We start from the raw sequence: 26,267 nt of genomic DNA on the forward strand, positions 1-26,267 counted from the left end.
AGGCGCCGCGGGGACAGCCCCGTCGGCCGGCGGAGCGCGGCTGGCTGTGAAGGGAGCTGCATAAGATGGCGGCGGCGGGAGCCGAGGCGGCTGCGGTGGCGGCGGAGGAGGAGAAGCGGCTGCCGGAGGGTGACCCTGAGTCGGGGGGCGACTCCGAGGATGAGGGAGACTCGGAATCGTCTGGTGACGGAGAAGATGAGGAGAAGGAGAATGAGGCCGAGATCCAGCGGCTGGAGGAGCAGGTGGGGCCCGGCTGGGCTGGCGGCGGCGTGGGGAGGGGGCGGTGGGGCAGCACCGCGGCCTCCGCCCGGTCCAAGCCCTTAGCCAGGGGGAGGTGGTGTTGGAGGCCGGGCCGGGCCCTGCGCCGGTGGCCCGCCCGCGTTGCTATGAGAGACGCGTCGGCCCTGGGGCTCCGGGGAAGGCTCGTCCCGGAGAACCGAGGCCTCTCCTCGTGGAGACCCGGCCTTAGTAGGGTCTTCCTTTTTGTGACTGCCTGCTGGAATAGCTGCGGCGGTAATTGGAAAAAAAAATAAATGTATGGCTGCTCCTGGAGCTTGACGTTGGGAACTGTCAAGACGTGAATGTTTGGAGTCTTAAGTGGAAACTAAGTGTTTTGGTTGGGCTTGGGTGTTTTTTTGAGGGGGAAATTGGAGAGGAGAGCCCTAGAGGACAGTTCGCAGTCATTGGAAAAAAACTCAGCTAGCTGTCTGGGGTTTTTTTAATTGCTTTTGAAGAAATCAAAACACATTTGGCTCTATTGAAAAAAGCTTTCTTCATTTTGCACTCTTGGGTCTGTTTCTGTAGCTGGTAGCTGCTGTACTGCTGGTGTTGGTATTTGCACTGCTGAGCAGTAACCTTTAGAGTTTAGAGGCATAAGCTAAGCTCTAAGCTTAACTTTAAAGCTTAGTTAAACTTGGAAGTGTTTTTTATAAATGTTTGCTTGTGACCTGAAGGCATCTTGCAAACAATAGTGAAGTTTGGTGCAACTGTGTAGGGAGGTAGGTGTTGTTTGGGCTATGTGAACACATGATGAGATTTGTATGCCCCAAAACAGAGTATGGGGTTCTGTTTTGCTAAATGTTCTCTGATTTCTTCATGTCCGTCACTCAACAGTGCTTTTAAAAAAAAATTTTTTTTTTAAAGCTTTCCATCAATGCTTTTGACTATAACTGTCACTTGGATCTGATAAAGCTGCTCCGCCAGGAGGGAGAGCTAGTCAAGCTCAGGAGAGCTCGTCAGAAGATGAGTGAGCTCTTTCCACTTACTGAAGGTATGGATCATCTTCTACTCATGTTGCAGCTGATACAGCTTAACCATCATCCATGTAAAATACCGTTGTTTCAGTAGTGAAATAATATGTTTATTTAGCCAGGCTTCAACAACATTGTTCCAGTCTAGAGAAACCTGAAAGAACAGATTTGGGACTTCTTCTGAATGCTGCTGGTGTTAATGGCCAGCATTGAGCTTGGCGTCTGCCAGATGCAGGGTAGCGAGCCTGTTGCAGGAATTTGAGTTCTTGCCACTTGTGACTGCCCTGTCCTCTGCCAGAGGCTGCTGTGGTAGCTTGGAACTGGTGGGAGGGGGTGTTTGTGTGCGCCCACCTACTCCAGTCTGTCTGTCTGTTAGCTGGGTGAGTTGCTGCCAGGACACAAGCTGCTGTAGCCCAGGGACAGGCGTATGTTTGCTTGTGCTGCCTTTGCTGTAGGGCTGGTAACGTACAGCTGTGGGATGGCAGCACTGAAACGGCTGCAGTCACTTAGTCAGTGAATGTGACTCAGAGCCCAAACTCCTGCCAAAAGTTTAATTTCACAGTCAAGCAGCAAAAAAATACGATGTTGGTGGAAGTTATAGGTAGCCCTTGAAGTGGGTGTTTCTTTTTTATTCATAACATAGAGGCAGTGTAAATATTGCAGAGGCTGCTCTGCCAGTGTACTTTTAGCCTTGGCAAGGGAAGGTTTCCTGATATGTATGTGGAAACTTGCAGTCTCTAAAGCCATTTACTGTTTCTCGTAAAAGCACGAGGAAGGGTGTACCTCTGGATGCCTCTTTTGATTACTGGTGCATACTGATCCTCTGCCCAAGGTACTGATAAATTGCTGCTTGCAACTTCTGCTCTCTTTAAATATAAGTGGTCTTGTTTAGTACCAATTTGAAAAGGTCTATAATGAACTTTTAAATTAATTGTGAGTAGTTGTGGAGGCTAAAAGTGCTGTCTTCTTTCCATTGGCCCTCTCCCCATTTTTAAGATTGTTATTAAAAACTCTCACAAAAAAATCAACAAGTGGATTTAACTTATTCTTTCTGAACATTGGTGATGTGTTCTAAACTTCTTCCTTTCAGAAATTTGGCTGGACTGGTTGAAGGATGAGATAAAAATGGCTTCTGAAAGCTCTGAGCGAGAGAAAGTTTATGAACTGTTTGAGAGAGCTGTGAAAGACTACATCTGTAAGTTGTTAATGTATGCTATAAAATGTATTGTGTTGCATTCAGATTATGGCTTTCTTTTTCTAGGAAGGTTTCTTCCTTCTGATATAATGCAGAAAATGGACCAAAAATGTTATTGTGAAGTAATTTTCAGTTTTTCTGAAGCATTGGAGTTAAGGCCATTCAAAGGCAATGCTTTAAACGCTACGGCAGTCTTTAAGATCTTCTAAGCAAATGTTGTAAGAACTTTTAAATGCATATTTTGCACTTCTCTAGTCTCTAAGAGCAGCAGGTATTGTGCTCGCTTAGTGAATGCTTTCTCCATTACCCGTTATGGGTTCTTTAGCTCTTTCTTTGAGGAAAGTGAATGGTTTTAAACGGCTCATTTCTACTCCTGCCTTCTGTGTTAGTTAGCACGGTCTTTGCTGCCACTTCAGCTATGTGACAGCTCTTTCAGAACAGTTTGTAATTACTGTCTGGGAGATGGCATTCCTGAAACCCTGTGAAGTAGGTAAACCTAGCCATGCTGTGGTACGGGGCTCTGATCATCCTCGTTAAAAGTGAGGGAAGTACGTGGTGTCTTGTGTCTCCATTTGTCAGGACCTGCCTGCAGCTGTAGCTTAAAACAGAGAGTAACTGCATGCCCTTTGAGTATTGTGGTGAGGTGCTGAAAACGTGAAGCCTGAAGAAGCAGAGGGCTTGGTAACATCGAGGCAAATCCCTTGCAGAAGCTATATACAAAATGTCATATTACACCACCGGCATAGCTGGCCTCGCAGGGTGTTGGTGATCGTTCAGGAAGGAGGAATGGAGAGGTGAAGAGCTAAGAGGAGGCATCCTCTGGATCTGCTGGGTGGATTGCACTTGGGGTTTGGCAGGACAATTTCTGGAGCCTGAGATGTGCAATCTAACATCCATTGGTTGGATAGTCTCTACTGGGGGTCCCTGAACCTAATTTGGTCAGAGACTGCTATTGGTGGGAGAGGTGCCAGGCAGCTAACACTATTCTGGCACCTCCTCCTCACCTTCATAGTTATGCTGCTTAAGCAGTGTCTGAACAGGTGAGTATAGGAGTCTGGAAAGAGGAGAAGGACCTACTTCAATCTGAGTTATGTAGGAGTGCGACAGCTTTATGGTCTGAACTCTGCATGTGTGCTTGAGAAAAGTGAAGTTGCTGTTAGGAGGTCTTGATGCATCTCTGATGTAGCTTGTATACCAGAGGTGGCATATGGTTGGTGTCAATAACAACCACAAGAATGACTTATTTCAGAAGAAAACTGTAGCTGCTGTGCTGAACCAAGAGCATGGAATAAAATATTTTAACTTTTCTTTAGTACATTGAATGGTAAAGAAAATTGTCCTGTGTTGGTCTAATTATATGCAACAAATGAGGTGTTTGGGAAGCAGAGAGTTGCCTTTTTTATTTTTGAGAGGATTAGGTCATCTGTTTCTCATAACTTTTGTTTAGGTCCCGAAATTTGGTTGGAATATGCCCAGTATTCCATTGGTGGCATTGGTCAGGAAGGAGGAATTGAGAAAGTTCGCTCAATATTTGAGAGAGCATTAACTGCAGTTGGACTGCATGTGACGAAAGGAACAGCTTTATGGGAAGCGTACCGCGAGTTTGAGAACGCCATACTGGAAACAGCACAGGTAAGGCCAGTCTCCTGGGCTCTTGTAAGAGATAAGTTGTGGTGTAGTTTCTGAAGTCATCTTGTGCTACCCCTTCATCACTCTCTTCTGAGAAAAGAGGCTGTAATGTCACACAGTTGTTTCTTTTCAGCTGTAGAAACTGACCCTTTTGGTCTGGGAAAAACATTCTATGTATTTAGTTGATAGAGTAATGGATTTGTGTTTAAATAAGATCAAAAAATCTCATCTCCAGAAGCAAAGTTTAACTCTGTTGCTTTAGCTTGAACTGGCAAGAATAGCTTTAAATTGAGTAGCTTCATTATTAAATGATGTTCTTGCCAGTGAATATTTTTGCAACATAGTCAGTCATGTTTACATTTCTAGACTGTTTTCTACTTCAGCTTTTAAATCATTCATTATTTCACACTTTTTGTGACTTTTGGATGATAGTGTATTATCCCTGGAACATGCAGTTTGACATCTGTGAAAGATACCTTTTACAAGATAGCCAGAATGTGAATATTTCATTTTATTTTTTGTAGCTTATTACATAATAGACAGAAGTTAAAAGATGTCCCTGCCCATGGTAGGGAGGGGGTGGAACTAGATGATCTTTAGAGGTCCCTTCCAACCCCATTCTATGAAATGCTTGTAACAAAGGAGTAATGGGAGAACAGCCTTTCATTCACAAACAGAAAGAAAGCTGGAAGTTTTAAATCATCTGTGCATACACCAGGGATTTATTGAAAAACCATTTGGCAGCCTAGTGGGTTCGTGAAATGGCACGATAGCATGCTGCTTACTTTTTTTCAGGTTATCATTTCCCTGTGCATGTGTCAGCTTGCAGTGAGGAATGCTTTTCACATTCATCCAGCTTCTGAGTCTAGCAATTTCCAAGTTTTAGCTTTCACAGCAGTGACCTGAAATACAAGTTGGCTGTGTCTGTTCTTCAAGGATCATGTAGTCATTTGGAGCCCAGATCCCCCAACTCATAAACAATATGCCATCATGTTCATCAGCTCGGGCTTGAGGGAACTGATTAAATTTCAATCCTTTTGTTTGTAGCCGGCTCCTGGCAGTGTTCCATCTCCTGAGCAGCAGCAGATGCTCTGCAGCCAGCTTGAGAAGATCCACACGCTGTTCAGGCGCCAGCTGGGGATCCCGTTGTTAGGTAAGAGCTGGTGCACTTGGAGAGATGGCATGGATAAGCCGTGTTACAGTGATCCAGGCATTAGTTGTCTTTATTCTTTTGGTAGAGCCACACAAACTGTAGCTGTAGTACTTGTGTATTCTTTAATCAATGACATTTGCCTGCCTTTAGGGCCTCTTGAGTAATGCACGGATCCCTTTTGTTCAGAAATATTCTTACTCATTGAAACTTTGTTTATCTGTTTCTTCATTACATAATTTGAGGCTATTTAATTACAAGTGATGAGCACAAAACATGACCATTAGGAACTAGGACTTCAGCTGTGATGATCACTACATAAGAACCTTGGTTGGTACAGAGTAGTACGTGCTGACAGCTGCGTTGTTAGAATCCTGCCATATCTACCTCATACTTTAAACTCCTTGAGTGCCTTTTCTTGAGTCCCTTTTCTTGCTGCTTTGCTTATAGGAGAAAGTTAAGTACAGTTCTTTGACTTCATTTGCATATTGAAAGAATTTGGCTTCTTCTCTTTTCTTTAAAGCCTTGGGAGAATTCTTGCCACTTTAGTTTTCTAAATCCAAATAGGTAGCTTTAATATAACTTGCCCTGAATTTGTGTTGTAGTGCACTGTATAAGATGAAGTGTCTGAACCTTTAAGCATGCAGCAGTGTGACAGTTAAGATCGAAAGTGTAAATAAAAATACAAATATGTGTTAGAATCAAACGTAGCTTGAAATCTGGTTATTTAGTCCCATAAGTGCATTACTGATGGTGTTTCATGTTTGTTTTAATAGATATGGAGGCTTCATATGCTGAATATGAGGAATGGTCAGAAGATCCAATACCAGAAACAATAATAAAGAATTACAAAAAAGCTCTACAGCAATTGGAGAAGTGTAAACCATATGAAGAGGCACTGGTAATGCTGTTACTTATACCTTGCTTCAAAACTAAGAGTTAATTGCTTTGGGGTGATTTCCCCCCCCCCCCTTTTTTTTTTTTTCTAGTCACAGAGATAAAGCGGCTGAGTATTACTAGGTGACTCTTTCAGCTGTGAGCAATGTGCAAGAAGCCTCACAACTGGGTATACGGGAAACTATTGAATCTGTTGACTATGTCGGGCCACCCTAAGGTGTGCATTAGTACTCTGGCTGTTTCCTCCAGCATTGATGAGTATGCTGGGCTAAGAGGAATAAAAAGTAGGGATCTGAATGGCTTAAGAACCAGGGCGATATTCAGAGATATGTGAAAATCAAAAGCTGTTGATACTTAGAGGCTAAGCTCTTGTCTGAAATTTTGTGAGACCTACTCTAAGTAACAATTGAACTGTTTGAATTGTGCTTTATTTAGATGACTTTAATTTTTTGTATCCCTGTTTGTTTTATAGCTGGGTGCTGAAACACCAAAGCTAGCAGAATATCAAGCTTATATTGATTTTGAAATGAAAGCAGGTGATCCAGCTCGCATTCAGTTGATCTATGAGAGGGCTTTGGCTGAGAACTGCCTTGTGCCAGATCTTTGGGCGCGCTACAACCAATATTTGGTAAGGAAAAAACCAGATGTTTGAGGTTTTATTTTCCTATGTGTTTTTTGGTTTTTGTTTTTTTTTTTAATCTTAGCGGCTAACAAACAAATGACCAGTAAGTTCTAACTCAGTCCTGTCCCTTAGTCTTTAAATTCTTCAGAAGCTGATTTTCACTTCACCTTTTGGTTTCTTTCTGTTTTCAGTGGTGTGTTTATTGATCAAGTGAGTATTTCCTCACTTTTTCCTCTAGCTGTGTGTTTTCTCTGTGGAATTAAACTGGGGGTGGGCATCGAGGTTTGTACTGTCTGGCAAAGGGTTGGCTAGGTGTAACCAGCTGTACTGTTGTAAGCCCTGGCATTGTCTCTGGTAGTGAGGCATTGCTTCTGAGGATGTCCCTCCTTTTCTTGTAGCTGTTGTAGGCAAAGCAGTTCAGTGCTGTCTGAATCACTGGGGAGCCTGCCTGTCCTTCAGGAGGCACAGATAAATTAATGAAAGTGCCTGTTTGAGGGTTGCCAGTGCTCTCTAGAATGTTTTGTGGTGGAGAACAAAAAACTTAATTTACCAACAAGCTGAAACAAACCCAGATGTTTACTCTATATTTACATGTGGGCTAGTTCGTGCAGTTTGAAAATCATATTGAACTTGAGAGGCAGGGCTTTACCTGTGGACGGAAGGGCAATCTATTAATTAAGAGATCAGTGTAACTCACTACAGGAGGCTTATCTAGGCTGAGTTGCTCCATTGTCTCTTTATCTTACTAGCCTGAGACAGCAGGTTGCGGGTGGAACAGCGACTGCCTGAGTAGACTATGTGTGCACCCTCTTTCTTGTATCCTTTCCTCCCCTCTTCTTAATGTACTAAGAACAGTTGGGAATTTACTCGGTGCCTTTATTATATTTATCTCATTGGCAGAAAATACCGAACTGGCTTGGTTAGAAGCAGACAGTTAGGTATTGCAGAATGAATGTGGTGTGGAGTTCTTGTTTGTGTTGCTCCTGAGCATATCCTTTCTGATTTGAAGGTGTTCACTGGGTTTTTAGGAATATAGAATTTAAAATACCCATCTTGTCTTAGTTTTTCAAATATAAAATGAAAGTACTCTTTTTAAGGTGTTGGCTCCTTTTAAGCTTGTATTTGTCTCGGATGGTCTCTCTGGCTACCAGGAACTTAAAACTTTGTTGTATGGTTATTTCAGGACCGGCAGCTGAAAGTGAAAGAATTGGTCTTGTCTGCTCATGACCGTGCTGTTAGGAACTGTCCCTGGACGGTTGGACTGTGGATTAGATATCTTTTGGCGATGGAGAGGCATAGAGTTGATCACGGCATTATTTCTGGTAAAGAAAGACCATCTCAGCAAAGCTTCTTTACAGTACAGAACTGCTTTCTGCACTCTGAGTAATGTGTGACAAATGGTGACTCGTAGGATGTTGTAGGATTTGTTTTCACCCTGCTGCAACAGTCTTAAAGCTGATGAAATGTACAGTGGTGTGCTTCTAGGGCAAAGCTGCTTTTGCTGAGTAGCTTTAACTCTGAACAAGCAATGAACAACCTTGCATGAACATTACTGAATTAAACTGGCTTTTAAATTCACTTTCTAAACCAATTTGCTATATGTAGGATTTCTTGTGTTTTCCCGTCTTCCTAGAAATGTAAGGTGTCTATACTTTTGTGCTATACACTGTAGCTTGCTAATTTTGTCAATATCTGAAAAGTAAATATGTTTGTGTGGGTGTTTTCCCTGTTTTCTTTCAGAAATGTTTGAAAAAGCTCTGAATGCAGGTTTTATTCAGGCAACAGACTATGTAGAAATCTGGCAGGCATATCTTGATTACCTAAGAAGGAGGGTGGATTTTACACAAGGTATATATGATATATGTGTGAATAAATATTTGAACTGTTTTCTATGTATCTCTCTGAAGTAGTGGCATTACTTTTTAAAAAAATTAACAGTAGTTTCTTATCTTTCACAAAAACTACTTTCTGGCCAGTTAGTGTCTATAAAATATATGAACTTGGTTTAAAGCAGCTCCTTGCTGACAGAATAGATTGTGCTTTTGCAAAAATGCCCTGGCTTATATTTTAGGTACTTGATGTTTGGTTTTTTTTTATTATGCATGTAGTGAGTTTTACTGAAGTAATAAATTTTGGCTTTTTTTTTTTTTTTTTTTCCCCATTTCCCCACCTCCCAGTAAAATAACTGGGTGTTAGGGAGAAGTTGTAGTGGACAGGAGATGAAAATTAAATTATTATTTTAAGGCAATTCTTTCTTTCTTCTAAAGACTCAAGTAAAGAACTAGAAGAGCTGCGGTCTGCATTTGCACGTGCTGTGGAGTACTTGAAACAAGAAGTAGAAGAGAGTAAGTTAAATCATCTGATACATTGTTTTCTCTTCTTCAAAATATTTTTTTATAAGACCAGTTTTCTACACAATGTTTAACTTGTCTTCAAGGGTCTCACATTTTAAGAAAGCTACAGATAAACATTTCATCTACAATGTAAAACTTGTTTAGTAAACACTTTATTTCCGAGAGCCATTCACAAACAGTACTTATTTTTATTCCCAGGATTCAGTGAGAGTGGAGATCCATCCTGCACCATCATGCAGAACTGGGCAAGAGTTGAGGTGATGTTTCTATCTGCTGTATTTAAATTGCTAGACTAGAGGAAATTGATCATTTTAACATTCCAAGTACAGAATGCAATTCTCTTGTACTTTGGCATTTTGTCTGGGTAACTTCAATGAGTATATATTTCTTTTTCCACTCCTGTGTCTGGACTGGTCAAGCATGTAGTATAGATTCAGACTGAAAGCACAACATCCCAGGAAAGAAACGGCATTCTCTGTGAGAAGGTGGTCAGGATTGTTAGCATGTTTGTACTGCTGTGACTGCAGTATGGCACAGAAATGTGTGAGTAGTAACTTGGTTATCAGGCTAGCCACAGTGGCTTGGAACTGCACACTAAGTCTGTGAACTGCCTTGAATCCTGCCTAGTTTAGTGCTGCCTATGCTAACTAGTTTCAAACTAGTACAGGTATCAGTGTGCTGGTGCAGTCACTGTCTGCGAGTGGATGGTTTTTTTTTCCTTCCTTTGCCACAGGCTCATACGAATCAGGATAAGTCATGTTAACTTTTGTGCTATAATTTTTCTGGGCATAATGCATGGGATGGATTGCCAAAGTCTTGGGCATTGTAATCCTCCTGAACAATGTGGGCCTGAATCTGAATTAATTACTTTCCCTTTCTGTCCACTTAGTGGAGGGAGAAAATGGATACATCCAGGTGTGATTCAGCTTATGCTAAAGCAGTTCTAATAAGTCAGCTGTCTAGTGTACTCATGTACCTCTACATTTAGATCAGGTGAATCCCACTTGGGTGTCTTAATCCATTTCCCCTCTTCCCCTGTGCCCTTTCCTAAGCACTTCTCCCTGCTCCATTTCCTAAAAACTTCTAGACTGAGAACTGGGTTTGGTTTGTGTTTAAGTGCTCTGATGACAAAAGGAAAAGTTTAGAAGCAACTATCTAATTTTTTTTTTTTTTTTATAATGACCAAAATGAAATGTATGTGGGAGCCAGAAACCAAGATTGATGTAACAGGTGGGCAGGGAAGTATTATTCAGTAGTAGGATTGCGTTAGGTGTTCACTTTGATTGCTCTAAGAAGAAGATCTGTCTTCCTGGGGCTGTGTGCATCATCTGTGGTGGTTTCTTGTTTTGGGGGCTGGGGGGAGGCTGGGGAGTAATGGCGTTGAACAAATAATCCTAAATTATACTGAGTGCTTTGGATGCTGTGTTTCAGGCCCGCTTATGTAACAACATGCAGAAAGCCAGAGAACTCTGGGACAACATTATGACTAAAGGAAATGCCAAATACGCTAACATGTGGCTGGAGTATTACAACCTAGAAAGGTAAGAGCTTGGCTGGCTGGAAGAGTTAATTACCTTTTTAGTTTCCTCTCTGTGTGAGACAAGACTTAGATACTTAGTATGGGTATACTTCATATGGGTTTATAATATGCTTTTGAGCTTCTTAAAGAAGCTCTGCAGTATATTTCAGAAGTATTACAGCAACAATGTGTAGTGCAAGTTTGCTGGGGAAGGAGGAAAAACATTTGCATACAATGTAGTTAAGTGTCCTGTCTTGTAATCTTGATGTGGAGGATTTGCTCCTTACTACCATGGTTTCCCTACCGCAGAGCTCACGGTGATACTCAGCACTGCAGGAAGGCCTTGCATCGAGCTGTGCAGTGCACAAGTGACTATCCAGAGCACGTCTGTGAGGTGCTGCTCACACTGGAGAGAATAGAAGGTAACTAACTGCATGTCATCTTGTTTTACCCAGTCCAGTTAGTGTACAATGATACAGAGTGAATTTTGATCTAGTGTTTTGTGTTCTGGTGAAGGCTTATTTTCTTTTCACTGCTGTAATATACACAAGCAGCTCTTTCCTTTTTTCTTCTTTTCTGGCCTGACTTGGAGCCTGCTGAAATTACTGGGTTTTTCCATGCCTTTTTGGAGTGTCATATTATAAATGAGAGGTTTCTGCTCTGCTTAGTTTTTGTTTTCTTTTTCTTTGAAGGCTACTCATTATATTTAGAATTTTCATGTGTCATGGTTAATGTTAAGAGCAAGTTCCATGAACTCATTGACTCTTATTTTTCCAGAATTGTATTTTCAAATTATGGGAAAGCTAAATACAAGGCTTTTTTTTATCCTTTAGGAACATTGGAAGACTGGGATGCAGCTGTTCAAAAAACAGAAAACAGATTGGCTCGAGTTAATGAACAAAGAGCAAAGGTCAGAACTCTGTGAATTATCTAAGCAGTTTATAGGAAATACCTATATTAAGATCATGCTTGTCTAAGTGTCAGTTTTCTAATGTTGATTCCTGTAGATAAGCCTGAATTGTCTTAAAGCCTTAGAAATATTGATTTTAGTCTATGGTTAACCTCTTTTGATACTCTTCTATCTTTTACCTTTTGACCCTTGGACAGATACAAGAGTAATAATGTGCACTCTGGGAAAGCTGTAAGAGCAAACAGTTGAGAAGTGCTTTAAATGATGATCCCATTAGCGCTATGTTTAATGTACCGTAGGAGAAACCCCTCCAGGTTCAGTACTCTAGAAAATGCTCTGCAATCTGTAGTCACTAGAAAAAAAAAAATCTTGCATATTTGTAGGCTGCTGAGAAAGAAGCTGCTCTGGCCAAGCAGGAGGAGGAGAAAGCTGAACAACGAAAGCAGGCTCGAGCAGAAAAGAAAGCTTCCAAAAAGGCTAAAAAAACCAGGATTGGAGACAAACGCAAAGCAGATGATGATGATGAGGGTGAATGGGGACAAGAAGAAGAAGGTAAAAAAAAGCCAAACTTCAGACCTCTGGCAACAGGGTTATTAGTTGTCTCCCCTCTGTTAGAGGCAGTGAGGAAGTGGTATCTTTAGAGCTGCCATCTATTCAGGCTCTCTTTCTCCTAGATCTTTGTGGTAGTGAAATGAAAGCAAGACTAAATGGTTTTTGATCAACAGAAGTATATGTTTATAAGAACTTCTATAGGGCTTTTTGTATTTCAGAGTAATAGTGATTTTTTTTTTTTCTTCTTCTTTGTTTAAAAAAAAAAAAGTCATTTTCCTGACTTGTTGAATGATGCTGAGGCATGTGTCTAAATTGGGTTATTCAGTATTGTAGCAGTCTCTTGGAATGAATGGTAACAGAAGATTTTAATAGGTTGCTGCCCCTGGGAGTTTTGAGAGCTCTTACATTTTTGTGTTTCTTACTTTTCCCATTAGACAAAGAGAAAGAACATGAATCAGTAGTTGTAACTGACAGAAAAAAGGCAAAAAATATCCCTGTTGCTTTCATCTAAATACTTGCTGTCTTGGTCAAATAATCTGTTGTTACTCGTTCTTAAAAACCTGAGGCAGATTTTTATTTTGTGTCTTTAATACCTGTCACTGTATTTGTGGTTTCACATGCCATTTCCAAACTCTGTAGTGGTAATAATAGAGGATGGCATAATTTCAGTGCTGAAGGACATAGTGTAATTTTTTTTCTAGTAAGGCTTTCCATTTCATTAATCGGCAGAGCAGCCCAGCAAGAGACACAAGGGTGATGGTGATGGCGTACTTCCTGAAGAAGACATGGAGGTGGAAACCGGGCTGTTTGGAAGAAGTGGACCTGAAAAGCCAGATTGCCCAGCAAACCAGAAGGAAAAGCCATCTACCAGTCGAAAAGACATCCCCAAAGTTTTACATGACAGCAGTAAAGATAATGTTACCGTCTTTGTCAGCAACCTTTCCTACAACATGGCAGATCCTGAAGTGAAACTGAAAGAGCTCTTTGAGACCTGTGGGGAGGTAGCAGAAATCCGTCCAGTGTTCAGCAACAAGGGGATTTTCCGGGGCTACTGCTATGTAGAATTCAAGGAAGAAAAATCTGCTCTCCAAGCTCTTGGCTTGGATCGTAAAGTTGTGGAGGGAAGACCAATGTTTGTTTCTCCATGTGTTGACAAGAACAAGAATCCAGACTTTAAGGTAAACTTTTATTCTTTCAAGTAATAGGTTGAACAGTGGGACTGCATAGGAAAGCTTCCAGAGTATGTTGCTTCCAGAGTGCTTGCATCTAATGAATTCATGTTGTGCTATTTTGGAATGGTAATTTTATGTCTTAGCAGTAAAACTGTTTTCTGGGAGTTCTTGCGTCTTATGTTACTTTGCCATAAACCAGGATTGACATTAGCTTACTCCAAGATTTGCAGAAATCTGCTAATCTGAGCACCTTGTTAATGGTGTGATGTACCCAGATTCTTACCTGAGCATCTCAGTCTGTGAAGTACTTTTTTTGGTTGAGTCATACAGCTGTGGGCATTTGTTACACAACCCACTCATTCTTGTTAATGGTCTGTACTAGAGATCAGTTGTGTAATCAGTGGTTTCCTGCATTATGGAGTTTTTGTACAGAAAAACTTAATGTTCAGATGGTGACAACTGAGCAAGAAGACGTTATCAATGGCTGCCCTCATTGTAAAGGAGACATAGATGTTTAGGAGCGTTTACTTGCAAGTCCTTAGTGTGTGCCTGTGTCTATATGCAAATATCTTTCAAGATACTACTCATGGCTTTAAGGTAGTTTTGGATCATGCAAATATGAAGTACTCTAACCTTTTGGGGGTGTAATAGATTAAAATCCTTGGAGTCTCTGGTTTGTGAACTAACAGCTGCCTTGTTTCTTCAGGTGTTCAGGTATAGCACTACACTGGAGAAACATAAACTGTTTATATCTGGTTTGCCATTTTCCTGCACTAAAGAAGAGCTGGAAGATGTGTGTAAAGCACATGGGAATGTGAAAGACATTCGGCTGGTCACCAACCGAGCTGGAAAACCCAAGGTAGGCATCCTTAATCCACTCTTTAATTTCAAGAAATTCTTTGAAAAGAAGCTCTTCATGAAGTTTGGATACAAAAAGTAGGTTTTGTATTTAAAAGTTGCCAACCTGGCTTTGCATTAAAACTTGTAGAAATGTTTGGATTTATATAGCACAGTGTGCCTTTGTGCTAACAAATAAGAAGTAGGAGGGGAAGAAGAATTTTTCCAAAATACTTCTTAAATTGCACAACGAGTATGTGTGATATAAAGGGGATGGAGGGGAAGATGTTTACAGCACTATCAGTATAGTAAAAATAGACGTTAGTAAGTCTGCAAAGAATATTTGTTTTTAAAGTAATTGACTAGACAGGGTTCATCTGGTATAACTGAGTCCCCTCCTCCCTCTCTTCAGTTTCTTGAGGCTATTGTTCATAATACCTGCTGCAATAATAGATATGCCAGTGAGAAAAGAGGCAAGTCTCTCTGACAGGGCTCATTATTTCCATCCTGGAATAAATGACTCGTTGTTAAATAAGAGACTTTAAACCAGCTGCTGCTCTGCCAAAATTCTACCTGACACCTCGGTCATATCTGAATGTTGGGCACTTGTAACTGGTGCCATCCTGGGGTTGATCTATTTTCTTGCTTTTGGTAGTATCTCAAGTACAGTTCCTGTTGCATGCATACCTTGTAATGAGCGCTGTCATGTGTACCCCAAGTCTTGCAGTCCACGTTCTGAGCTTAGTTTCAGCTGGGATTCTCTCTAAACCACAAATAAATGTACTTTGAATCTGATGTAAAAGAAAAATAATATCTGTATTTCCTGTGGGATAATCCAAAAATACAGCTTAAGGGTTTGAATGTCATTTAGAAGAATAACAATAACAGAACTGAGAGGTGATGCCTCCCAGCTAGTGTACTTGCTGTAGGAGCCTGCCGTAGCAGATGCCGGTGGCTGCCCTTTTGTCTGTTTGCTGGAAATAAGACCCAATTACTGAAGGCACACCAGCAGCGGTGCGGTTATCAGCTGTTACTGCACGAAGTCAACACAGATCCATGTCCTGCAAAGAACGCTTTTGTCACCAGTCCCTGTTCTCAGGGCAGCAAAGCCAGTCTCTTTGGAGACAGGGTCTGTCAGTTTTGGTGGAGCTGCTTAAGATGGGTTTTACTGCTCTTGAAACCAAGGTGGCCACGATGGCCCTATGTTGGTAACTTGATTCCTTAGGTATGAGTTGTAGCTTAGTGAAGAATCACAGGAGAGTGTGTATATATCTTTCTGTTCTAGCTTTCTGTTCTAGCTCTACAGATTGATTTATCTTTTATTCCACTATGAATCCCAATCTGTTCAATACCAGATTCAGCATGGATATATATGTAATATATATCTCAAAGGGAAGACTTGCCACTGACATGGTAGTTTATTGTATTTACTTTACTGGTATCTTGGGTTTTTTTTGTTTGGTTGGGTTTTTTTCTTTTTAATATATTTTCCACAAATTAGGGCATCATGAATAAGAGTCAAGAAGTGGAGGTTGTAGATGTGTCAATAAGATTTTTTTTTTTTTTTTTCCCCAGCTAAAGAATACTGGGACTCTGAGCCATGTTTAGGTCTGCTTTCTGTATGATTTTCTTAGCAGCTGGCCAAATTATTTGCAAAAGCAGTCATGCAGAGACAGAAGCACTAAAACTAATGTAGGTTACCTCTTTTCCTTATTTAGGGCCTGGCCTATGTGGAATATGAAAATGAAGCTCAGGCCTCACAGGCTGTGCTGAAAATGGATGGCTTGACAGTGAAGGAACATGTCATCAAGGTGGCGATCAGTAACCCACCTCTCCGAAAGCTGCCAGACAAGCCTGAGGCAGGCAGAGCCTCGCAATTTGCGGTACCACGACAGGTTTACGGAGCGTAAGTATTGGTGAGGAAGACTGCTTGGCAATGCTTAAAAAGGAAACACTGGGTTTCTTTATACACTAGAATGTAGGAATCTTCTCTAGAACATGAGAGAACATTTAAAAGGTGCTGAACCATAAAAAAAAATTGGGTTGCTGGATTGATGAGGAAAAGCAGATTTTTTTTTTTCTTTCACAATAGAAACAGGTCTGTAGTGACTGGAAGTATTGGCCATTGGACATCCCGTTGGATCTGATGTTAGCACCTGAGCACCAATAACTTCTATGTCCTCTCATTCTGGAGAACCAGCCGTTGTTTGCAGTGAGCATTAGGGCTGCTCTTCCATCTTTTAGAGTGCTCCTGCTGCTTTGCATTGCATTGGTGTTGTATTGCATGTGCCCTGTAGATAAACACAGAGCTTCAGTTTCTGGGGTCTGTTGGGCAGTTGTTTTCTGCCAGGACTTGGGTATACTGTTTCAAAGGGCACCCATTGAAAGCTTTGCACTACTTATTACTGAAACAAATGACAGAAATAACATTTAAATGAGTGTTCTTCATAGTGAACAAAGTCCTTTGTGTTTCCCTAAGCTAAAACAGTGTGTTCAAAGAGCACTGGGATATTTTTAAATGTCACTTTTTGTTCTCCAGGCGAGGAAAGGGAAGGACACAGCTTTCAATGATGCCTCGTGCGTTACAGCGCCAGAGTAATCCTGTGGCTAAGGCTGAGAATGGGATGGTCCAGAACTCACCAGCAACTTCATCCGAACCCCTTGAGGAGCCTAAAAAGATGTCCAATGCTGATTTTGCCAAGATGCTACTGAAAAAGTGAGCAAAAAGTCTGCAATCAGCGGGTCTGGTAAAATGTGAAATGCCTTTATGGAAGCCATGTTGTGTCCTTACGCTAGCAAGGAGAGAACGCCAGTCACAATCGTGTGTAAATACTGTTCTGGACTACTGCATTCATCGAGATCAGTGTAGGATGGTACAAATTCAGGTTTTTCTCCTCTGTTTCTAAGAGCAAAGAGTTAAACTATGTTCTGGTAAAATGGTGTTATATGATCCCTCATATTGAGGGTAACGAGGGGGGAAATATTTCCTGTACAGGTTAGGTGCCACATCAAGTTTTAAGAATACTTTATAAATATTTCTCTTTCATTAATGAATGAGATGCAATGTGAAAGCCTAGTGATAACCTTGTCAAGCTCCACTGGTCAGTTCAGATTGTGATGCAGTCATTCTCTCTGATAATGAACCCATTTTACACCCAAACACACGCACGCAGGGACATTCATCTCCTTCCATTAAGAGTTAAATGGCAGATGCTAGTAACTTCACCACAATGGCCTATTTTAGTATTGGGAGAGTTTCTATACATATGTGTGTATATGTATATACACAAATACACATATATATGTATTCAGCAGTTAATGTTCTGTTCGAGTTGACCTGTTTTTTATATTGTGTATTTGTAAAAGACATTCAAATTATTATTTTTAAGTGTCATGAGATAATACTTAGATCTGGTAATTTTTGTTTCCCATAAAAGCTGTACATGTTGCTGAGGACCATTTTTTTTGTTGTTTTCGCTAGCTAGCTCTCATGTCTTTTGCAGGTGGTTTCTGTATGGTTTTGTACAAATGTGAAGTGCAAGCTGATGTTTCTTGGTTTATTAAACTCAAGTTCTCAAAGGTTTTCTATAAATACTGTTGCTTTTGTTTAAATGTGGGTGTTGGAACTGCACTTAACCTATGGCAGCTGGGTAATACGGATGTACCTCGCCTCTCAGGTGCACTGAGATACATGGTGTCACTTGCATACCTTTAAGTAGCTCATTCCATCTAGTACGAATATCCTGGAACCACTTCAGTAATCACCTCAGACTTTAAAATAATCTGGTATGTGATCTTGGACAGAAATATTACTGCTTGTCTGACTAAAACTGACGCTAACTCTAGAAGTCAACACATGCAGGGGCTGAATGTGAGGGGAGACCCCAGTACCAAGTTCACTTGTACAACACAAGTACTGCTGCAAATAAACACTATTTTCAGTGCTTACATTCTGTGCTAACTTGACTTGGCTTTACTTTGAAATGATTGAAGCATGTAACATTGGCAGCTGTGGTGATACAGCAAGGGAGCAAGTTCTGTTGGTGCTTTGTCACTGTATGGTGTGCAGCCTCTTTGGCTAGCCATCCAGTATTATCCTGATGATACAGTGGGATTGTATCTCAAAATCAGCTTAGAAACATTCTAATAACACTTCAATAAGAAGCTTTGATTCGTGAGGTGGGAATGCTAAGGCTGGCACATAAGTTTCCTTTGGCTGCTGGGTTGGACTTGCTGCTTTGGAACCTTCTGTAGCACCTCATGCTGCAGTACAGTTGCAGGCAGCTGAAGGAGCCAGGATGTGCACTGTGTAACTTGCTACTCCACAAACTGAGCTATGACCCCTTTTTAGTTCACTGCAGCAGAAGAATGTTTTGAGAACAGCCTATTCCAAACAAAGACTTTTAATATTAAAATAGTTTATTAATCTGTTACTAAAATAACATTTCCCCCCCCCGAGCTCTAAAGTGCAGATTTTATTTATATTCACCTTGCACTACAAAAATAAGCACACTTTGTAAGGACAGAACAACCTTCCTCATTTATTGTTTGCTTTCCCTGTCAGCAGTAATTGGTACATAAGCATGGAGTGGTGCTGTAGCATATAGAGAACTCCTGGTCTTGTCCTATTGTCTGCTTGTATAAAATATGTCCTAGCTACCTTGCAAGTAAGAGAGAGTTAGAAGGGAAGAAACTTAACACTGGCCTGGGACAGTCTAATAGCTTATGCTGTTTTGCAAAGGGTTTAAACTTCACAGCACGCTAAACTGGAATGGAAGTTTTCTGACCTTAGAGATGTTTGTTGGGATCAATTATGCTGTTGCACAACTGCCAAGCAGGGGTGTAGGGAGCTATTCTTCTATGTTAGGCTGCAGGTGCTTTTACCTTAAAAACAAAGATAAGTATGCTGCTTTGAATTGCACAGCAGCTTTCAGGTACTACACTTAACTGCCACTGCAGCACAAAGAGGCTTCATGGGATTCTTGATGCATTTATCACAGTAATAACATGACCTAGTAATTAATTGTGAAAAGTTCTCTTGTGTAGATTGAAGAAACTGAAGTTTTTGGTAACATATTCTTACCAAAATGGCACAATTGATAAATAATAAATTGATAATTGTCTCATAGTTATGTATAAGAACCTTTTCTGCCTACAGCTTTGCAGAAGCAAGCTCTTTTCAAACCCTGAACTGAAATGTATAAGGACAGTTGCAGTTTCCCAGGGCTTCCTGGGCTCTGAGGCAAAGCCTCAGTGCTAGGTAGTCCTTCTGTCTGAAGTACAGCAAAAGCACCCCGCAGTTCAGTGAATAAGAAGTTCATTTCTTCTCTTGTTCAGTCACATCATCTGTAATCGTAAACCAAATACTTCCCACTTGTTCTACAAAACTCACCCTAAGAAAGGCAACTGAAACTAAACATGCACAGTGCTACTGAAAACAGAAGTGGGAGGGGAGAGATGCCTTTGCTGAACTGGAGTTTAGCCTCCTTCCTGATCAGTACTGTCAGACTTGTATGACTGACAGGAAAGAGTCTGATTAATATAGCTGGGAAAGTGCTGTTACTGCAAGGGTTGTGTTTTGGGGGTTGGTGGGGTTTTTTTTGTGTTTTGTTTTTTTTTTAACAACAGGGAAGAGGTAACACAAAAGCAACAATTCAGTTAAGACTTTGTCTTGCCTAGCAGCTCCTTAACAAGGTAAGACGATGCAGTTGACTGACTAGGTGAAGGGTTGTGATTGAAGTGGCTTCTCAAAGCTTAATTTTAAGGAGAAACTAAATTCTGCTTCAGCTTGTTGAGCCCCTCTGCCACCTCTCCCTACCTCCTTCCAGTAGCACAAGCAAGTTATAGTGCACAATCAACATCAACAGTTCACATTTCAACTTGGCATTATGTATATAAATAAATTATATTAATTTAATCCAATGTAAGACACTTTAAATAAATGAAATGCTAAAAAGTGACACCTCCTGTTGAGTTATTTCCCAGCAGGAATACTGAGTGGCTTGGCGTTCTCCCATGTGTTTACTGGCTCCTGAATGTCCACAACCCTCAGGTCTTGACAGGGATAGTTTGTTTGCATCCAGCAGTGCTGCCATCTGCTTCAGGTAAGCCCACGGAGTATTCTGTGGTGGCAATGAGCAACATGTCCAGAGTCGTCTCAGTACACTTAGCAATAAAGCGTATGAAAGGCCTTACATCGCCCTCGTTGGCTACTTCTAAGACATGGTAATACTCGGCCCGTTGCTCCTTGCGGATTGTGATGGGCGGGTAGCCTGCCTGCATTAGTATGAGGTTCATTAACAAGCGCGAGGTCCTTCCGTTGCCATCTACGAATGGATGGATGTAAACCAACTTGTAGTGGGCTAACGCAGCAAATTCCACAGGGTGCAAGCTCATGGCATCTTCTGAGTTAATCCACTGCACAAACTCCTGCATCTGTTTCTCAACGTCTTGGGGATGTGGTGGTATATGATGTCCTACAAACACCTGAGTAGTCCTGAACCGTCCTGCCTCCACTGGGTCAGCATAGCCCAGCACTCTCCGGTGTATCTCCAAGATGTCGCTGATGGTTACAGAGCCTATCCGTGATACCAGCGTGGTATTGACATATTTCAAAGCTGCATGCATGCCAATCACTTCATTCTGCTCCACTAAGCTTTTTCCAGGAACAGCATATCTGGTCTCAATGATGTGTCGTATTTCTGACAGCGTCAGAGTGTTTCCTTCAATAGCAACCGTGTGGTAGATGTGGTGATAATAGGACTCTTCCATCACTCGGCGCAGGGCAGAATTGCCTTTGGGGATTGCCATCACTTTTTTAACTTTACTGTCAATAATGCTAAAATACCTCTGATCTATCTCTTCAACTAAAGGTAGCGTCCGGTCCCGATTGATCAAAGCCTTCTCGTTGCAGGGTGAAATGGTTAGTGCTTTAGAGTACAAATAGTCAGCTTGAAGAATGTCTTTTTCCTCTTCAGAAAAGATACCAAATTCATTCAGGGCATCCACATAATCAGGGTCCATTTTGAGGGCATACACAAAGAGTTTGTGCGCCTTCTCCCGCTTTCCTTGGCGCTTCATTTCAAGGGCTTGATTCAGAGCTGCTTTGGCTTCTAACTTCACTTCTGAAATGCAACAATATCAGTTAGATAACAGGGTAGTGAGTTTTACTGAAGACCTCTGGAGACCATCACTGTTCACTGATAAAAAAATTAAATAAAGCCAGTCAGTCTGTCAGAACCGTAACAGAGAACTTGTATTCCAGCCTTTGCTGGGCTACAAGCGCAGAGGCTTATGCCACGTTTACAGGCTGAGTATGTGGCAGCAGAGCTGTTCCTGGCAGGAAGCGTGGTGAGGGATAATCTGTGAGCAGCATGGCTCAAGCTGACCACAGGCGTGTAGCCATCCCGGCAAAACTCGCTTCAGCCACCAGGCTGCTTTGTGTGGGGGGACACAGAGTCTTAAATACATTCTCTTGGCAATAATGCCAGTTCTCTTGCTAGCAGCACAGCCCACAGCTGCTTACAGCACTTCTATCCGTTTTTTCACTGAACTATCAAACACCTTCCCAGCAATAACAGCTTTAAAACGAACAAAGATACAGTGCTGGAATGGTAATGATTCCTTTGACTGTCTTCCAAATTAACGTCCTGGCCAATAAAGGCAATGACTGCAGCCTGTCATTGCCAGAAAGGCAGTTCTATGACAGCCAGGATTTCAGGATTAATGCTGTGTACCCCAAGTTACTTTGTATTAAGTATACTCTGTATTCCAGTTACCTTAACAGAACTTACTCGTACTGAAATCATGAGGAAAAACTTCTGAGAGGCAAAGCAGCACTGAGAGAACACCAGCACATCGCCCTTCTGTGGTGCAGGGCAACGGAATGCAGTCAAGCTGGCTATGGCATGTCTGACCTCTGGGTGATGTTAATTTGCAGTTGGGCAGTGAGAGTTTGTTACCATTATGGGGTACAGGAGATCATCAGGTAGGGGGGGACAGATCTCTAAGATGTGGGTTGTTATTATACAGAGAATCAGCTGTTCCCCTGCACCTGCCCTGGGGACACTCTTACCTGGGGAGGCTTTGCCTTTCAGCACCAGCAGCTCCAGCCCATTGGAGGTCACGCTCAGCCCAGTTGTTTGTCCTGTGTATCTGGTGACCCCTGAGGAGCCCGCACCCAGTTTACTTTTCAGGAAGGAGAGTCCTTTGAGCACTGCATGGCACTGGTCTTCCACAGCAGCCAACGGGAGCAGTAGCATCACGAGCGAGCCCAGAAGGAGCACAAGCACGGCCGCCCACCTGATTCGGACCCACAGGGTTATCCATTTCAACTCGGGATCTGTCGCCATAGACACGAGATTCATCCTGCTTCCAGCGCAGACACAAGGAACATCTCCTTTCCCACTGCTCCCACCTGGGAAGAGAAACAGCTTTAGCCAGAGCTCCATGTGATGGGGCAAGCGTGGTGCTGGAGACATGGCACCTGTGTGGACTTGTGCATACGTCGTCTGGGTTTCTGTCACAGCTGTTAGGAGTTATCCCAAGCACCCACCTTTCCCTGCCACCTCTAAGCACATCAGGGCAGGGTGCACACAGTGTTCGGCGTAACGCAAATCCTTATGGGATCCGCTACATGTTAATGTGACAGCGGCAGCAGGAGGAGACATTGATGCCCATGAGCAGCATGGGCACCGGGCTCTGCAGGGGTTGAAGGAGCTCTGTCCCGTACATGTACGGCGCAGCTACCCACCTCCTCCCTCCCCCAGCTCCCAGCCCTCCTCCAGCCCTGCGACCTCTGAAGGCAAAGGCTCCAGGCCCCTGCGCGTCCTCCCGGTGTGGAAATCCGCCCCCAGACCCTCCCTGTTCCCCTTCAGCCGCCGCTCCTCCTCCAGCACCGTTCCCTCCCCACGTCTCCCTCCCCACGTCTCCCTCCCCAGCCTGGCCCCCCTCACCCCCAGCTCCTCCCTGTCCAGGACCTCCGGTTCCTGCCCCCCTCCCCCGGCCCCAGTCTCCCCTCAGGCCGGCATCCTCCTCACCACCGGGCACACCTCGGCCCGGGTCCCCGCAGCCCCCAGCCTCCCCTCAGGCCGGGGTCCCCCTAACCCCGCCAGCACCCCCGGGGTCCCCCCCGTCACCTTTGCCGCCTCCTGGAGCCGCCGGCTGCCGGCTACAATAGCCCCGCCCCCAGGGACCCCGCCCTCCGCGCCCTGCCATTGGCTGAACCACTCTTCTTCTCCTTTCCTATTGGCGCTCGCAGCGGATCCTTCTCTCTTGTGTTCCTCCCCCCCTTCCTGCCCTCGGCTTCCTGTGGCGTCTTCCGGGTAGCACCACACCCCCGACGCCGGAGAGGCTCGTGGAGGGTGAGAACTGGTGAGCGTTCACGCCGATCATAGGAGGAGCAGCCAATGAGAAGGGAAGATAAAGGAGGGGGCGGGCCCACTCGACTAGTTAAGGACGGGGGGGGGCGGTGCCCGCCCCCAGTTGCTATGCGACGGCCGCGGCCTAGCAGGCAGCGGGTTGCCCGTCGCTTTCCTCAGGCTCGGGGCAGGACCCCGGGGGTCGGGGCCGCGGCCGTCGTCGCTCTCCTCAGGCTCGGGGCAGGGCCGGGAGGTGGCACCTGGCTAGTGTGGCCTTCTCTTGGGGGTGGGTGGCCAGGAGCTTTCCCCAGCGGGGCTCTGTTGGGGTGCGGTGGTGTGGGGAGGACAGCAAACCGTCCTCCGTGCTCACAGCTTGTTTACTGGCATGGTAAAAAACCCCTTTTCTGTCACTGATTCCTGGCCTTTCTGGAAAAATACTCTTTTTTTTTTTTTTTTTTTCCTTAAGGCAGCAATGTACCTTGGTGCTCTGCACTTTTCCTTCACCTTTTGTCAAATCTCTCCCCATTCCTGCTCTTTAGCAAAAGGAAGGGAAAAGAGACTGGTTTAGGGAATTGCAGGTAACTCAGATTTCAGTATCTGGTAAGACAGTTTTCTACCAGATGCTTACACAGCAAATCATCACTGGCAGGGAAAAATAACCTGGTTTGTCAGAAATAAATTGTGGCAATTTAAGCTCTTTTTCTTCTTTGTAGCTGACAATAGTGAAAAAGCAGGTGCAGTAAACACAGCTCTTGGGTTGTGAGAGTTTGGAGCTCTCCCCCACGATGTGCCCAGAGGAATGCTAAAGACGATGGCCTGGGTTGCTTCTCTGCAGATGGCGCACGTCACGCTTCTGTGCAGCATGGTCTTTTAACCATGTGTTCTTTAGCTGCGATGGCTCCTGTCACTGTGGGGTGTTGCAGGGGGAGGTTTTACCACTTTTGCTTACTGTTACAGCACTGGCTGGGGTGAAGGTGTAAAGAACATGTGTAAAACTTGCTTGTGGTACCGGATAGAGTTTGTTGGCAAGACCTTAGGAAGCAAAAGGAACAAATTTAAATTATTTTAGTAAAATGAACAGATGTTCTTAAACGTGAAGTTCAAGAAAGGCAAGTACTGCATTCAGGAAGAGGAATTCAGGCCCGAAATATGCCTGCCCTAAAATAGGCCCTAATGCCTGCCCATGTGTCTGCCTCTGCACAGGCTGTCCATTGCAAAGCCTTGGAGAGGAGCCAGCTCTGAAATCCCTCCTAAAGTTTTGAGCCTGCAGTATTCTCTCCTCCTTGGATACTGTTCCTCACAGCCTTGCAACGTTTCCTTCATGCCTGTTGGGAATACACCAAGGGTCCCTTTCATGAACAGTGACTTGAAACCACACCTTTTCAGAGGAGCTGCTGGTTCAGTGGTCTCTTTGCATGGTGGACTTCCAACAATGAGGACAAGCCACCTTTGTGTCCGAATGATCAAGGAACACGCTGCCAGCGCTTAAGTAAGAGCATAGTAAGGGGCTTGCTGTCCCATAGTATGGATGCTGTTGGTGCACAGCATCCTGATCCAGGTTAGCTTTGTGCTGCTCCTACACTGTTCTGCTTCCTCTGCAATTGATGTTGCATTACATGGGGGTTTCCAGAGACAGTCTTCCTTTTCTTGCTCATTTTCATTGGGAAAGGCAGTAACCACTCTCTCAGTGTTGGGGCTCTCTCAGATGCTTATTGATTTTACTGGCATTGACATAAGCAGCTTGATGAACTCAGTTCAACCAGCGTCCCTAAAAAGAGACTGACGGCACCTCAGCTCTGAGAGCACTCAGCAGCAAACGGAGCCCAAGGCGATTCCTGCAGCACAAAATTACATGTCCTCCAGCCATTTGGAACCTGCCAGAGCCCATTAATGCTGAAAGAGAAGTTTGGGGGATAATTAGGATTTGAAGGATGAGCAAATCTGTCTGCCCTTCAAGAGGAAGCTTCAACAGAAATGTGTATTTTCCTCAGTGCCAGTGATGTGGCACCCAAGGCTAATTACGGAATAATTATAGAATGATGATATATTTTCCTTTTAAAAATGGTGAGAAGCTCATTTAGAATCTGTTCACCAATTAAATCTGATCCAACAGAGGAGAGCAACACTGATAGCCAGGAATGCCTGGCATCTCATCCTGGCTTTGATCGCTCTCAGTAGCCTTGGAGTGGTACTTCTTTGTGACTGCTGTGCTAGAAACTGACCATGCCACGCTGTCCCTCGGGGATGCCAGCAGTACTGCTGATACTTGGCATTTCCAAAGCTCTTCCTCAGTGTGGATCTGGGCCAGCTCAAGGGTTGCCATTGCCAGTACATCATATGTCACAATTATTTATGATTTTGTCAGGGATAGCGAAGGGAGATCCCAGTGTAGATGATAGGAAAGAGTAGGGCTGTGAAACTCTGGAGCTGTAGCCCTGGATTGGCCCGCTGGGCCTCCCTAGCAGCTCTCGGTATGGTTGGACATGGACATGTCTGGAGCCACGGTTGTGCCAAAGGGCTCTGATCTGGACCCTTAACCTCTTGGGAGAATTTGCGTTTGAAACGGTGTCATTCGTTACAGCATTGCAGGGGGACGCTGGAAGCATTATGGTTGTGTCACAGGAGAAGACGTGTAAGAAGTTGATTCTTCTTAATATTTGAGTCTGAATCCGGTGAGTGTGCAAGTGGACGGGTCCCTGCAGCCGGTAGATGGCACTGACTCATTTCGCTGCACTGTAGAAACCTCCCAGCGTGCTGCAGTCTCTCTCCTGGACCTTTATACCTTCTGCCTTTAGAGGCAGTGATTATGAAAAATATATTT

General features: G+C 43.4%; 2 protein-coding genes across 3 annotated transcripts; one reads left to right on the forward strand and one right to left on the reverse strand.

Moving 5' to 3' along the window:
• The first annotated feature begins 30 nt into the window (after positions 1-30).
• SART3 (spliceosome associated factor 3, U4/U6 recycling protein) lies at positions 31-17,679 on the forward strand. Its single transcript, XM_069794601.1, has 19 exons — positions 31-242; positions 1,144-1,270; positions 2,341-2,445; positions 3,893-4,077; positions 5,122-5,227; positions 6,001-6,125; positions 6,594-6,749; positions 7,927-8,065; positions 8,484-8,591; positions 9,011-9,088; positions 9,296-9,354; positions 10,529-10,638; positions 10,926-11,038; positions 11,450-11,526; positions 11,910-12,078; positions 12,808-13,256; positions 13,957-14,109; positions 15,806-15,993; positions 16,627-17,679. The coding sequence occupies exons 1-19, from the start codon at positions 66-68 to the stop codon at positions 16,805-16,807; spliced, it is 2,805 nt and encodes a 934-aa protein (XP_069650702.1). The 5' UTR covers positions 31-65; the 3' UTR covers positions 16,808-17,679.
• Positions 17,680-18,538: 859 nt separating this feature from the next.
• FICD (FIC domain protein adenylyltransferase) lies at positions 18,539-23,303 on the reverse strand. Of its 2 annotated transcripts, none has more exons than XM_069794603.1 (3): positions 23,225-23,303; positions 22,162-22,503; positions 18,539-21,211 (listed from the first exon to the last, which is right to left on the reverse strand). In XM_069794603.1, exons 1-3 carry the CDS (start codon positions 23,301-23,303, stop codon positions 20,136-20,138), a joined length of 1,497 nt encoding a protein of 498 aa, XP_069650704.1. In that variant the 3' UTR covers positions 18,539-20,135. The 2 variants fall into 2 exon arrangements, with proteins under 2 accessions (XP_069650704.1, XP_069650703.1); XM_069794602.1 differs by lacking the exon at positions 23,225-23,303 and adding an exon at positions 22,642-22,864.
• Between the last annotated feature and the right edge of the window lie 2,964 nt (positions 23,304-26,267).

Source organism: Haliaeetus albicilla, chromosome 10, assembly GCF_947461875.1.
Source record: "Haliaeetus albicilla chromosome 10, bHalAlb1.1, whole genome shotgun sequence".
NCBI classification, from domain to species: domain Eukaryota; kingdom Metazoa; phylum Chordata; class Aves; order Accipitriformes; family Accipitridae; genus Haliaeetus; species Haliaeetus albicilla.

Excerpts from the sequence above, each read along its gene's own strand:
- SART3 (XM_069794601.1), top strand. The coding sequence starts at position 66 with ATGGCGGCGGCGGGAGCCGAGGCGGCTGCGGTGGCGGCGGAGGAGGAG. Across the intron at positions 11,527-11,909 it reads TTAATGAACAAAGAGCAAAG|GCTGCTGAGAAAGAAGCTGC; the intron begins GTCAGAACTCTG and ends GCATATTTGTAG. Across the intron at positions 13,257-13,956 it reads ACAAGAATCCAGACTTTAAG|GTGTTCAGGTATAGCACTAC; the intron begins GTAAACTTTTAT and ends TTGTTTCTTCAG.
- FICD (XM_069794602.1), bottom strand. The coding sequence starts at position 22,756 with ATGTCTCCTCCTGCTGCCGCTGTCACATTAACATGTAGCGGATCCCAT. Across the intron at positions 22,504-22,641 it reads CTTAGAGGTGGCAGGGAAAG|GTGGGAGCAGTGGGAAAGGA; the intron begins GTGGGTGCTTGG and ends TTCTCTTCCCAG. Across the intron at positions 21,212-22,161 it reads GAAAGGCAAAGCCTCCCCAG|AAGTGAAGTTAGAAGCCAAA; the intron begins GTAAGAGTGTCC and ends GTTGCATTTCAG.